This window comes from Polypterus senegalus, chromosome 8 (genome assembly GCF_016835505.1).
Source record: "Polypterus senegalus isolate Bchr_013 chromosome 8, ASM1683550v1, whole genome shotgun sequence".
Lineage (NCBI taxonomy): Eukaryota > Metazoa > Chordata > Cladistia > Polypteriformes > Polypteridae > Polypterus > Polypterus senegalus.
The window spans coordinates 57,547,888-57,562,943 of NC_053161.1; the positions used below are offsets into that span (position 1 = coordinate 57,547,888).

At 36.2% G+C, this 15,056-nt stretch overlaps 1 protein-coding gene across 3 annotated transcripts in view; it reads left to right on the forward strand.

The window, feature by feature from the left end:
• Nucleotides 1-15,056, forward strand: part of LOC120533958 (mucin-19-like) — a 114,961-nt gene that overhangs the window by 13,713 nt on the left and 86,192 nt on the right. For all 3 annotated transcript variants that reach the window (XM_039761113.1, XM_039761114.1, XM_039761112.1), the window contains exons 6-9: nucleotides 1,115-1,346; nucleotides 2,888-3,017; nucleotides 10,398-10,461; nucleotides 10,627-10,727. In XM_039761113.1, the coding sequence (XP_039617047.1) occupies nucleotides 1,115-1,346; nucleotides 2,888-3,017; nucleotides 10,398-10,461; nucleotides 10,627-10,727 (527 nt within the window). The remainder of the gene's footprint in view (nucleotides 1-1,114; nucleotides 1,347-2,887; nucleotides 3,018-10,397; nucleotides 10,462-10,626; nucleotides 10,728-15,056) is intronic.

Consider the following 15,056-nt stretch of genomic DNA (forward strand, 5'->3'; position numbering starts at 1 on the left):
GGGCGATCTTTATACCAGAATGAGGTACAGGTATTCTCAGATTGCCTTGGTGTTATCAGCCTCTTTGATCAATGAAGTCCCTTAATGGTTCCGAGTCTTGCTTATTGTTCAGAGTTCCAGAGAACTTCTTCTTTTTCTACCTGCTGTCTTACATACTGTAAGTCTCATTGGATTTATAGCCCACTATCTAGTGGCTGAGATAAATTCTAATAATGTCCTGCTAACCCTCCTTAATACATTTTAAAATTGATGTACCTAGAGATAATATGTACAAGAGGCACCACTGTCTGGCATTCTCAGTTTGCCTGCATAGGCTGTACTGTGTAATAAATTTGAATTTCAACTTGATTTTTACAGGGCTTCTTTACTTGCCATTGTGGCTTGCAATTTCATACAAAAACCTATTGCAAATTGGGCTGCCTGTATAAATGGCCTCTTTATTACATAGCAAATAAAGAAGGGATGACTACACAGATGTATGTGAAATTGTTGGTGCACTCATCATTTTCTCTCTTGTAGTAAATTGGGCTGCAATTTCCCTCTTTAAACTCAAGTCTCCTCACACCATCCCATTTTACCACCATTTTAGATACATGAAACACTGGCATGGTGCCATTATTTAAACCTTATCAGGTATTTTCTTTGGAGTAATGGGTGGGGGTTTTGTACCCCTCCAATAGCACTGCAGTCCTGACTTTTGATCCATGTTTAAAGAGCTGGGAACCCTGATTTGGCCACTCCACCATAACAAATATAATCTCAGCATTTCCATGTATTAACTTTCAGCTACATTCTAATGACTTGAAAGAATTCCGATAATGTTCTGCCAGTCCTACCCTGCTAATTCAATTAATATGAGGCCCCTGTAGTTATACTATTATATATTATTTATTACTAATATATGATATACTAATCTGTCACCATTGTGTGTTGCTGTCTCTTTGTAGAATATGATCAGTACCTCTCCACCACAGATTCTCCAGCTTTAAGTTAGGAAATCAAGAAGCAAAAATGTACCAATGAAGTAAACATACTGAAAAATAGAAAAAACAGCAAAACATCCCTCTAAATTTGAAGTCACTTTGCTTAAATAATGTTTTTGCTCTGATCTTAGATGAATGCAGTGCCTTTGGAACTGGCTCCTACCAAACATTTCAAGGAACTCTCTATTACCTGTCGTCAACTTGCTACTTAACGCTGAGCCGTTTTCAATCGCCAGAATCCACTGCTGAATTTAACATCAATATCCAGCGAGATCAGAATGGTAACTTCATCAAAATAATGATTACCGTGGACAAGGTTGACACAGAAATTGAAAATGGTACAATATCAGTTGATGGACAAAGGTAAATCTTGAATTTTATTTCTGGGCAACTCATAAGAAGGCATGTTAAAAAATAGCATTATTTAAGAGGAAAAAAAAAACTAGTCACATTAAAGCACTGTTTATAATAATATGGAGAAACTTCTGAAGTGGAATGCTATCATTTTAATATTAGTGGAAAATCGCATGATTTATTAATGTTACCCATATCTTAAAAACAGTCAACCACTTTAGGCTCCCATTGCTAAGGCAATGCTGATGGAAGAAATGGAGTTTTATCATTTACTAGCATGTGTACCCAGAACTGAGATAGGGTTGAATAAGTGCAGTTTTGGTCAATAAATAAATTGCCCAGGGGGAAAAAAAATAGTGCAATCAAAACTTCACTGACTAAACCAACCATAGGGGTCATCTTGGCCTCCGTGTGTGAATTCCCAAAAATGTCTTATTGGGGCACTTTTCCAATAAAGTGCAAGTGTGATCACTAAAAAAAATTCCCTAGGGTAGAGCGTTCAGAACAAAACATAGTCTGTGATTGTGCTCTGCTTAAATGAGGAATCTGTACAGCATTTGGCAGAGTTGGGTTCAAAACACATACACACACATTCAGCTGTCTGGGTTAGGTTACTAAAGCAAAGTACATGCAGTGAAAACATAAGCCGTAATTTTACCATCTTAGTACCAAAGTACATGGTATTTGGTACATGGTGCATTTTTATTTTTATTTTATTTATTTTATTTAAAGTTGCATAATACCAGTTCAGAGATGTGGCTACCTTTTAAAATGATTTTATTCTTCAGGAATTTTTACATTTCTATTAACATGTCTTATTATGTTATTTTTATATATGCAAAGAAGAATAGTCAGGCCTTTTCAAAGACATATAATTAACATCACCTTAAAGCAATACTACACCTGAAAATATTTTTTGTATATTACTTACCCCATTGTTTGTACGGATGGGTGAGAAAAAAATGTATGTAATTGTTTCTTGCAGAAAAAAAGTTTCTGATGCAATATAAGTTAATGGTGAGCAACGCTGGACAACAACAAACAATATCAAAACATCCATGTCGCATGATCTTAATGTGAAGTCATCCAGTCATATGCTCACAACATTCCAAACATATGTACAGTATGTTTAATAAGATATTGTTCAATAAGTCATTTCTGGAAAACACTTTCGTGAATGAAAACAAGACATGCCTGGCTACAAATGAGCATCTGAAGTGAAGATAATGAAGTCCACTTTTTTCACACTTCATAATGCATATTCACTTATTATTAGGCAGACCTCCTAAACAACCAACAGCATATGTCACTGATTGCATTTTTATATGGGTGTAGAGATTACATTTTTTTTCCAGATAATCACATTACCTTTTATCATTAGATAGATAGATAGATAAATAGATAGATACACAGCATTGATAAGTTTATAATTGTTTAATATGCTATATTTTGCTTGCTGTCTTTATACAATAAACAACGTTTATTGTGATTATCTATTTTACATCATTTTACAGTACATCTTATAATATACTGTATATTTTATTTTGCAGCATTTCTCTTCCTTATGATCAAAAGACCATCCATATTCATAATTATGGTATATTCACCAGACTGCAAAGTAGGAGAGGATTTCTTTCTGTGTTTTGGGAAACCCAAGGAAGCATAATAGATAAAGTCTGGGTAAGCTGCCATTAAGCTCTTTGTTGTAATTTACCCAACCCAAAATTTGGAACTAAATTCAAAGACCAAAGCAATAACCCAGTAAGCAAAGGGAAGCCCTTTTTTATTGGCAAGAGAAGAACAACATCTGGGCTGTTTATTCAAAAACTGATGTGACATTGGAGTGTCTGTGTTGGCTTGCGGGGCACACTTAAGAGAGAAGTACAGTGGGAAGCATAGAAGGCTTACCATGTTAACAGCCATTGAGCAATCATACGTGCCTGGCCATTTGCACAAAAGCCAGAAGACTCTAGCTGAATAGCTGCAATTAAGAGATGTAGTATGATAGCTTCTGCATTTTTATGGTGATGCCTAGTCCTAGATTAATTTTCTTACATATTCCAATTACATTTTTTTTGCTTTTATTCAAAGTGACTTTAAAAAGAGGCCAGTATTTACCAAAAAGTGACTTCAAGATTGAAGAGAACAGTCTAAAGTTGCTCAATGATCTTGGTAGAAAGCCCAAAGTATTAACTAAAAGAATGATTTTTTGGTGTTTAAGTAGAAAATCTGTCACTCCTGGTGTGGAAGTGTACAATGTATGAGAGGAAATAAAATAAAAGTAACAAGACAGTTTGGGATAGTGGCAGTTTGGCTGCAAACATTTGTCCCAACCACTTTCACAATTAATGAGTAATTTTTACTTTTAATTCCTTTTATTGTCTAACTGACATAAAATCAAACAGGTTTGTTTAGGAGTCCAATTAAAAGAAGGCATTGATTGGACCAAAGGCCTTCCGCCAAAACAGACCCAGAACTGAACTTGAAAACCACTCATTTAGAGAACTGTGATTTTTTAAGTTGGTTGTGAGACATGATAAATATGCTAAACAATTTTACTTTTAAACTTTTATCAAAAACTACATTGTTTGGATATTTATAATGTTAATGTCTCATTAAGCTCATCACTGAGTCCAAACTAAGTAAAGATTACCATGACCGGAGATGTTGAATTTTGTAGCTTATAATCTAAAGTATAGTGGAGTCACAGCTAGTGTTACTGACTCACAGCTTTCTGTTGCATGTATATAGAACAGTTAAATTCTTATTTGCATACCTAACCACCATGCAACATGTCACCACCCACCAATGTCATGATTAGCAAGTATTATATTGAAATCATATTGTGGAGCTTACATAGTCTCCTATTTTCTATGTGTCTGTCCTCAAGATACTTTGTTTTTCTGTCTAACCCCCTATTTCAACGACTGTGTAAGTTTAAATTGTCTGAGTTGGTGGTAATTTGTACAGCCAGTGCTTCTTTATGTTTTTGAAATGATGACGCAGAATGGATGAATAATTTTAAATACAATAAAATAACTGCTTGCTAAGGGTTTCAGTTTTCAGTTTTAATTTATTTTTATCATGTATACTTCTATTGAAGAGTCCAGGATGCAATGCAGTAGGACATTATGCAATATACCGTGTATAAAACTGTACAATTGTGTATAAAAATATAATTCTCAAACCCTGCTAATCCAGTTCAGGGTCCTAGCGGGCATAGCCTATCCTTACAATATCTGGATGGGGTGCCAGTCCATGACAGGGCCATTCATGCATATACCCACAGTCACACTAGACCAGTCTGGAATCAGCACTTAATTTAAAACTATACATCTTTGGAGATGTGGGAGGAAAACCAATGCACCCAGCGAAAAACCCATAACACAGAGACAACATCTAAACTCCGCCTAGCCAACACTAGCCATGAGATTTAAACCGAAGGTGCTAGATCTGTGAGGTGCAAATACTACGTATTTATTTCAGTGGTATGACGCCACTGTCGACTGCCATATTGAACTTTCCAACGTCACTAATTCTCCAACTTCCAATGTAGGTAGAACGCTGACCCCATCTTCATGAAATTTGGTAGGCGGCTTCCCTGTGCTAACCGAAACCGATGTACGTACTTATTTCAGTGGTATGACGCCACTGTCGGCCACCATATTGAACTTTACAATGTCACTAATTCTCCAACTTTCCGTGTAGGTTGAAGGCTGAAATTTGGCAGGCTCATTCCTTACAGCTTACTTACAACAGTTAAGCAGGTTTCATTTCGAAATTCTACACATAACGGTCATAATGGTTGACAACGTCCGCCATGTTGAACTTTCTTATTTATGGCCCGATCTTCACGAAATTTGGTAGGCAGCTTCCCTGTGCTAACCGAAACCAATGTACGTACTTATTTCGTTGGTATGACACCACTGTCGGCTGCTGTATTGAACTTTCAAACAGTCTTTGTCACTTATGGGCCCATCTTCAAGAAATTTGGTACACGGGTTCCCAACGCTAACTGAATCCTACTTACGTACATATATACGTCCATAGCCTGCAGCTTGGTCACCGTGTGAGGCGGCGTTGGGTCCCCCATCCCAATGCCTCCCACGCTGTTGGCTGCCTGCCTATATAAGGCCGTCCGTCGCTCCGGTCTCTACAGATTTACTCTCTAGATTTACGTCTCCCTGCTGATAACTACAGCCTTTTTATTTAATCCATGGCTTCTCCGCTGTTTTATTGTTCGTTTATTACGATTATAGTTATTGTGTAGGTATTGTGTAGACTTACTTTACATTGTTCAGGTACCCATTTGCTTTATCGTTCCAACCATACCACCATTAACATGTCTATCGAGGTGATCACCATCGGTCAAAGAACTGTCACTTACCAGTGGTTTACATGCCCAGAGATGACACCTGCCTTTTCCATTCTCTTTGTTACATATTGCACGGCTATATCAGGCTCACTCTTGATATCCGGAGGAACAATGTGTCTTATGTATTGAATGACTGGGACAGGGTCAAGGTGTGGACTGATGACGGTACAAGAGATAATTATATTACACAGGAGCACTATAAGAGTGAAATGCTTAAGCCCTTCACCTATGGTTCTGCATGTGAGTTGATGGCTGCCACTGAATTGTTCGGTTGTCGCTTTTAAGTGTACCGAAATGGCCAAATATTTTATACCTTTTGACAACCGCCAATGCCTGTTAAACATCTTAGATTCACAGGTGACGATTTCAGTAGTGGACACTTTGATGTTTATGAATGTTTAAACTCTCAAAAGCTGAATGTGAAGTTATCGATGAAACCGGTTGTATGCTTACAATGCTTGACAGATCCCGAATGTCACTTCAACACAAGTCCTGCAAATACTGTCGTAATTGAAACAAACCATGAAACTCAAACCGATTATGACAGCAGCAATCCAAGCTGTGAGATTTGAAACAAGATTACTGTTCACATGGCCAACTGTACGTTGCATGCTCAAGAGTAAGCTCAGTGCACAGCTTGGTCATATTACAACCAGAGGGCCGAACTCACAATGTGGTATACAAAGAGATCCTTAACAAATAATTATTGGTATATTTTCCCTCAGTTTAAAAAGGTTTAATTTTCTTCTTAATAAAAATTTTAAGGCAGTACTTTGCCGCTGCGAAGCGCGGGTATTTTGCTAGAATATATGTATACTGTATGTATATATATACTAGCAAAATACCCGCGCTTCGCAGCGGAGAAGTAGTGTGTTAAAGAAGTTATGAAAATGAAAAGCAAACATTTTAAAAATAACGTAAGATGATTGTTAATGTAATTGTTTTGTCATTGATATTGAATGTTGTTGTCATATCTATCTATTTATATATATATATATTTATATATATCTGTATATATCTGTATATATATATTTATATATATCTGTATATATATATATATATATAGCAAAATACCCGATTGGCAGAGAAGTAAAAAGAAAAGGAAACATTTTAATAATAACGTAACATGATTGACAATGTAATTGTTTTGTCATTGTCATGAGTGTTGCTGGCATATATATATAAATATATATATATATATATACATCTATACACATATATATACACAGTTATATATATATACATATACACACATACATATATATACATACTGTATATATACATACTGTATATATACATACTGTATATACACATATACATATCTACATATATACTGTATATACACATTTATATATACAAATCTACATATATATATCCACATATATATATATATTAGGTGGGACTCGATTAAAAAATTAATCCAATTAATTAGAGGCTGTGTAAGAATTAATCTTGATTAATCGTATGTAATCGCACGTAAATTTGCCCCAAATCGCAAATGTTTTTTTTATTTAAAAGTGTTTTAGTGGGCGACAGAATCAAATAATAGACATGTACATGAATATTGTAAACTGAAGCTGTTTTAATTTCTGAAAAAAAAGCCTTTAAACTGCATTTGAATTCAAAACAGAAACAAAAATATCATCCCTGGTTAAAATTGGGCAGACTTAAAAATAAAGTGGTAGTTTAAGTACTTTAAGTAGATTTTCAGAATAGTATTGTCTTTAAATAATAATAACCAAAATTTCAACATAAAGTGCAGTTTTTCTTCTTAAAAAATAAGTCAGAAACATAAAAGGTAATTTGACCAACTTAATCTTTAAACTCTGAGTAACCTTAGCCAAAATTATTTTGTACATTAGGCTAAAACAGTGTGATCATTGAACATTTTGTAATTAGATGTAATTAGAATTACTAACGGTCACGGAAGTCCAATGATCCCCAGTAAGAGCCACAAAGTCTGCTTTCTGTAATGCATCTAATTTTGCTTGCTTTTCATTGTGCACAAAACCATGCTTTTATCAAGGCTTTCGGAAGTCGAAATGATCAGTCGTAGGAACGCGCTTTATTCCGACTCTAACATTTTTGTAGCTGTGATGTGTGCATCAGTGTAATGGATGTACCAGGAAATGATGCATTGACAAAAGTTCCCGTTTGCTTGGAATTGAAAGTGTGATTAAATGCGTTATTTTTTTAACGCGTTATGGAGTACATGCATCGAAGCTTCTCAGCTGTGCTTGTGCTAATAAAGGGAAACATTTTAAAAATAACGTAACATGATTCTGCGTTAACCTAATATTTTTCATACGTCCCAAACCAAGGAGATCGAAGGTAAAATGAATCAGTAGCGCGTACATACTCAGTGCATCCCTCTCGGGAATCGAACCTCGAATGTCGGCATTAGAGGCGAAGACTCTACAATTGAGCCACAGCATGTGGCTTGTCTATCTGAGTATGTACTGTAGATAGGGGTATATATATACATTTATATATATACCCGCGTATCGCAGTGGAGAAGTAGAAGTTATGAAAAAGAAAAGGGAACATTTTAAAAATAACGTAACATGATTGTCAATATACAGTAATTGTTTTGTGAGTGTTATTGAATGTTGCTGTCATCAAGGATTTGATTATCATTATTTGTTTCAATCAGGGTCGTATTTGTACGATGTGTTGTGTTCAAGTTACATTCCGTGTTTGTCAATCGTTGTAAAGATGACAGGTTTCATTCATCGATTCGTTTCTTACTGCATCAATAAACAGCTCGTCTTCTTCTTTATCTGAGACCTGACACACTGCATGCACGGGTTTTTTACACTGTCTTCCTTTAGCGGGACATTGACTTTTTCCACCGTGTGCTTTGTTTCCACAGTAGCTGCATTTATGAATATGCTTATCAGGCGCTTCATATTTTTGCTGCCTTTTCAATTGTGTAATTCGGTTTTGTTCAGCGCTTTTGGAACTGTTGCTTTTATCTGTGCACTGCGTCAGTTCACGTGAGCCACTCGGTGTACTTGCATCGAAGGTTCCCAGCTGTGCTGGTGCCATCTCGTGCTATGTCCATAGCTTTATTTAATGTTACCTTAGTCCTGGCACTTAAAACTTTCTCTCGCAGTTTCGCTGAGTTTGTGTCAAACACCACCCTGACCATCTCATCTTCCTCTCCATAAGCACAGTCCTTCACCCGTGAATATTTACCCGTGGCAGTTTGCTATTGGATTGCCGCTGACGGACGGCCTTCTATGGGCAGGCACTAAATTACAAACGCCAGCGGCAGCCTGTCTATGAACTTAATTTAAAGTGTAGGTTTACATCGTGCTTTGTTTCCGAAGTAGCAGAACTCGCTTCTTATTGTTTCGCTGCCTTCTCAATTATATAATGCATGTTTTCTTGAGCGCTTTTTTGAGGTCTTCCTGGTTTTCTATGTACTGCGTGATTACGTGGGAGGCGTGATGATGTCACACGAAACTCCACCCCCACGGCGTTGAAGCTCATCTCCATTACAGTAAATGGAGAAAAACTGCTTCCAGTTATGACCATTATGCGTAGAATTTCGATATAAAACCTGCCCAACTTTTGTAAGGAAGCTGTAAGGAATCAACCTGCCAAATTTCAGCCTTCCACCCACACGGGAAGTTGGAGAATTAGTGATGAGTCAGTGAGTGAGTGAGTGAGTGAGTGAGTGAGTGAGTGAGTGAGTGAGTGAGTGAGGGCTTTGCCTTTTATTAGTATAGATATATAGCATGGAAGTTTGTGTGTCTGTCTGTTCAGCCTGGAAGTGTAAGGCTACAGCATGAAAGTGACTCTGTCGCCAAAGTGAAACCACCGAGAAAAGAGAAACTTGCTTAGCCACTAATACACAATCAATGCAATTGATTGATTCAAGTGCCAGAATTCATTAGTTTCTAGGAGAGCCCTGTCTTTTTACAGCATGGGCTTAAACAGCTAGCATATATATATATATATATATATATATATATATATAGGATGGGTTTATATCAGAATTTCAACTTTCCCAGGTCAACTGCAGAATAGTTTAATTTGGGTAGAAGGCTGAAAATAGGTAATAAAAGTAAATAAATAAATTAATACAGTTAATTATAAAAGCAATATCAATAACTTCTAGCAGCTCTGCCTGGAGTATGCTATGCTAAAATAATTGGTCTTCAGAAAAATGAGCTATTTAAAAGTTTATACATTGATTTGTATATATTTTGGTAGTGACGATATATTCATTATCACTTATAAAATGTCCTTATTAAAATCTGTTTACATGTTCTCTTCATGTCAGAATGAAGTTTTTGTCAGGAGGTTCTCATACATCTCAAGAACATCCAGCTTAGGCTTAATGACAGCTCTAAGTAGAAAAGTGCATGTGTCCTGCTATGGACTGGCTGTTTTTCAAGGGTTGGTTCCAGCTTTGTACTCAAAACGGTTTAAATAGACATTAAACAAGTTTGATAATGGATGGATTATCTAAAGCTTCATGTTTCAGAGTGATTAAGTGTACATTTATAAACAATAGTTGCTTTATCACAATACTAAATCTTATTCATTATACAATAGTACCTAGCAATGGGATTTATTTGAATGAAATTCCTGTCTGGTATAATGAAGTACACAAGCATGAAATGCATAGTGCAAAAGAGAAGTGTTTACCCATGTTGTTTCATATTTTTATTTAGGTGCAGCTTCGTAAGGATTATCGTGGAAAAACATCAGGATTGTGTGGAAATTACAATGAAGATGGTAAATATATTTTTACACTTTGTTCGTCATTTATATAATCATAGTAGGCACTCTGACCATTGAAAGGAAAAGAAGATGTTTGAATTCATCAGAACTGCAGCATACATTTCAGACTGTGTATTTAGAAACAAATCATTCTTGTTTTGTTACATTTTTTTCTTGTAGATCATAATATTGCAGAATTATTTCAGCAGAGTAAACTTCCCGGTGAAAGTGACTGTATTACATCTAACGAACCTGATCCATCCAGCTGTCAAACTGAAACGGTGAGATTAAACTAGTAAACATGGTCTCTTGTAAGAGTAATTTTTCTTTTGGGTCAATTGCTTGCCGTAATGAATAGACATTGATATGTGTGTTACTTTGTGAGGAGATGTGGATAAACAAAAAATTTAGCATCACTTGCAAGACAAGTAGCTCAGCAACAACATTTATTTATATAGCACGTTTTCACACAAAAGATGTAGCTCAAAGTGCTTTACAGGATGAAAAAAGAAAAAAATAAAAATAAAATTAGGCAAAACTAAGTAACAAAGAATAAAGTAAGGTCCAATAGGCAAGGAGGACAGAAAAAACAAACAAAAAAAAACCAAAATCTACAGGGGTTCCCAGGCCATGAGACCGCCCAGCCCCCTCTGAGCATTCTACCTAATATAAATGATCTAAATCAGTCCTCATGGTTTACAGGCTTCACATGAAATAGTTAGATGATGACAGTCATGTGGACATCTGGCCTTCAGTCCATCAATGTAAGGACTGGACCATGCTTTGATGGGGTGGTGGAGCAGATCACCACCACAGAAAACCTGAAAAAGAATAGCATAGAAAGTTGGGGTTAGTACGGATTTTGGAACCATGAAACAAAATGACAATTAAATGCATATACACAATATCAGGGTTAAACTAAAATGAAGCTATGAGAAAGCCATGTTAAAATAATGAGTATTTAGCAGTTTTTTAAAGTGCTGCACCATATTAGCCTGGCGAATTTCTATCAGTAAAATATTCCACATTTTAGGTGCCACTTCTTTTAAGTTTATCCCTTGGAATTATAAGCAGACACTCATTTGAAGATCTAAGGTAACGATTTGGAGTGTAAGGTGAAAGGCATTTCGAGATATAGGATGGAGCGAGATTATTTATGGCTTTGTAAACCATTAGCAGTATTTTAAAGTCAATTCTAAATGGCACAGGTAACCAGTGGTAGTGAGATCAAAACTGGGGTGATGCTAGACAAGACAGATCCTTGTGGAACACCATATTGAATATCATGTGTCTTTGAAATAAAATTACCACATCTAACAATGAAATTTCTACCTGTTAAATAAGACTGAAACCAATTTCAGACACTGCCAGAGAGGCCCACCCACTCACTATGGTGATTTCGCAGAATATTGAGATCAATGGCATCAAATGCAGCACTCAGATCTAAGAGGATGAGAACAGATAAACGGCCTCTGTCTGCATTTACCCACAAGTCATTTACTACTTTAACGAGTGCAGTTTCTGTACTATGGTTTGCTCTAAAACCTTACTGAAACTTTTCAAGAACAGAATGTTTATTCAGGTTATCATTTAGCTGCATAATGACTGCCTTTTCTAGGATTTTACTTAAGAAAGGCAGGTTAGAAATAGGTCTAAAATTATGAGTTGCTGTGCAGAAATTCATGCAGAAGAGATTTTTCTTGAGCCAGGGATATAACAATAGCAGTTTTAAGACAGTCTGGGAAAAACCCCATATCTAATGACATGTTTACTATATCAAGAACACTCTCAGTTAGTACATTTGATACTTCTTTGAAAAAACTTTTTGGTATTGGATCAAGAGTGCATGTGGAGGGTCTCATTTCAGAAATTATTTTATATAAATCAGGTAAATCTATCCTGGTGAAAGAATTTAATTTGTTTAAAATAGAGTACCAGGGTTTAAATGGGTATTGGAAAGATGTACTATATTATTTCTAATATCATTCATTTTGTGATTAAAAATATAGCAAAAGCCTCACATGTTTCACTGGAAGTTTTTTGGACACAATCCATTGAATGACCTGAGTTTAGCAGATGATCAAATGTAGAAGATAAAAAACTCTTGGATTACTAGCATTATTAATTATAATTTTAGAAAAATAGCACTGCCTCTCGAGGCGAACTATCTCATAGTGGACAATCAGTTTAGTTTTCCTCCATTTTCGTTCAGCTCTCCGGCATTTTCTTTAGATCAGACACTTTTTGAGTCCATGGTGAAACAATGCTGGAGGATTTTTTAACTGTCTTTTCATGAGCAACTATGTCAGCGGCAGTTCTCACTTTAGTATTTAAATTTTCCACCTTACTATTCACATTATTCTCACTATTGCAGTAAGCACTACAAATGAACTGGTTGCTTAAAATGTTTGTAAACTTTGAAGCTGCAGATGAATCAAGGAAGCGTTTTTTAACAATATGCTTCTCATTAATTTTTTCTATCATTATTTCTATATTAAATAGTAAGAGAAATAGTGAGATAAAACAAATATCAACGATCTGCCTCACATCAACTTTGAATCCTTTAGTAATCACTAAACCAAATGTGTGTCCTGCTTTGTGTGTTGGCTAAATAATGTGCTGGCTCAAATCAAAAGAGTGCAGGAGGTTAATGAATTCTTTTGTTTTCATTCTCACTGATTATCGATATGAAAATTAAAGTCGCCAACTATTAGGAACGTCTCATAGTTCGTAATTATAATTGACACTAAGTCTGAGAATTCCTCAAATAAAGACGCATTGTATTTAGGAGGTCTATACATGGATAATACTATAAACTGAGAATATCCTTGAATAACAATGGCAAGATATTCAAAGGACTTCAATGTACCAAAACCAACATCTTTACACTTTAACTGGCTCAAGTAAATATTTGCTAAACCGCCGCCTTTCTTACCTTGGCGATCTGCATTAGTAAAGCTGTAATTTGGAGGTGCAGATTTGATTAAAACAGCATCACCATCACAGCTAAGCCACATTTCACTTAATGCAATAAAATCGATTTTCCTATCACTAATAAGATTGTTGATGAAAAATGTCTTGTTGGTTAATGCACTAAAATTTAATAAGGCCATATTTAAGGTTTCGGAAGAGCACTGAATTGTAGTAGCATTATGGGTGTTTCAGATAGTAATTAAATTATTTGCATTAGTACCACTTTGTTTATATTTTTTATTTAATCTATAGTCTGTTGTTATAGTTTTAATAAAGTGCTCATCTAGAGGTGCATTGGCAATTAAATTATTTGTACTTTTATGCCGTACTCTCTAGATTTTTTACATGAATTGAGGTTAGTTATTAGAGTATTGATGCAGTGTACTTTTGAGGAAGATTTTGTTGCAGAATTATCATGTCCTAGGAAGGCATTATGAAAGGAATTAGGATTAAAAGTACATAGTCAGTAGAGACAAATTACCTTAGAGATGTTTTCGGAGAGGACCTGGGCGCCAAATCTATTAGGGTACAGACCATCCCTCTTGAAGAAATGCGGCATCTCCTGGAAGAGGTCCCATTTGTCCATGAGCCCGATGTTTTGTACCTCATAGAAGCCTTTCAGCCAGATGTTTAATGCCAGCAGATGACTGTAGTACTAATTCGAACTTCTGACAAGAGGTAAGGGAACCAAGGTGAAGATTCTTGCTGCCGGATTCCTCTCCTTCGTGGCATTAACAAGTTCTGTGATGTCCGCCTTAAGAATCTCCGACTGTCAATATCTCACATCATTTACCCTAGTGTGTATTATGATGGATCCCACTGCCCTATGTTGTGTCTCTCGAAGACAATTGGCACTCTTTTCATAACATCTTGAACATGAGCAACGGGAAAACAAGAAACAAAAGAGTTCTGTTTAGGGCAACAAATGTTTAGATCTCATACAATTGAATCTCCAATCACAAATACATCACCTGGGGCTGAAGGCAGAGTGGGGGAGTGGAGAGGGTCGAATCGGTTCTGGGTGGATATACTTGCGTGGGCCGATGGAGATAATGTAGCCTTAAACCCCCGCCTGCATAGCTGAAACAGGCCAATTCACTCATCGTTGACATCGTTGCTCCAAAAAGGTACGGGGATAAACCTCACTTGGCCTTGAAAGTAAGCGGCACGGTGTGGACTTGAGGTTACTGAGATGTGATATGCTGTGACGATCTCAGATGAAGACGAACCTTCAGTTTCCTCATTTCTTCCGTCTGGACAGGAGTTTCTGGATCTGGTTATTGAGGGCCTGGAGTTCTCCAACAACGTGCTCCATCTCAATGTCAGCCATTTTCTTTTTCCACGTTTGGTTCCACTTCATGTCCTACAAAAGAAAGAGAGAGAGAGAGAAGGTCAGGTCCTTAGAGCCTATATTATGCTATAACATCACTGGTCTGGAGCAGCAATGACAGCAGTAACACTTAGTCTATGAAAAAAGTTTTGAGTTAGGAATGTTCAAATATGTTAGAAAAACTATATAGTGTCAGTTAAATGAAAAGGTGAATGTGGTGATACATTGGCAGCATACTAGTGACTGTAGAATCACAAAAACATATAATCACTACCAGAATAACAAAATAAAATAAAAAAAAATATAT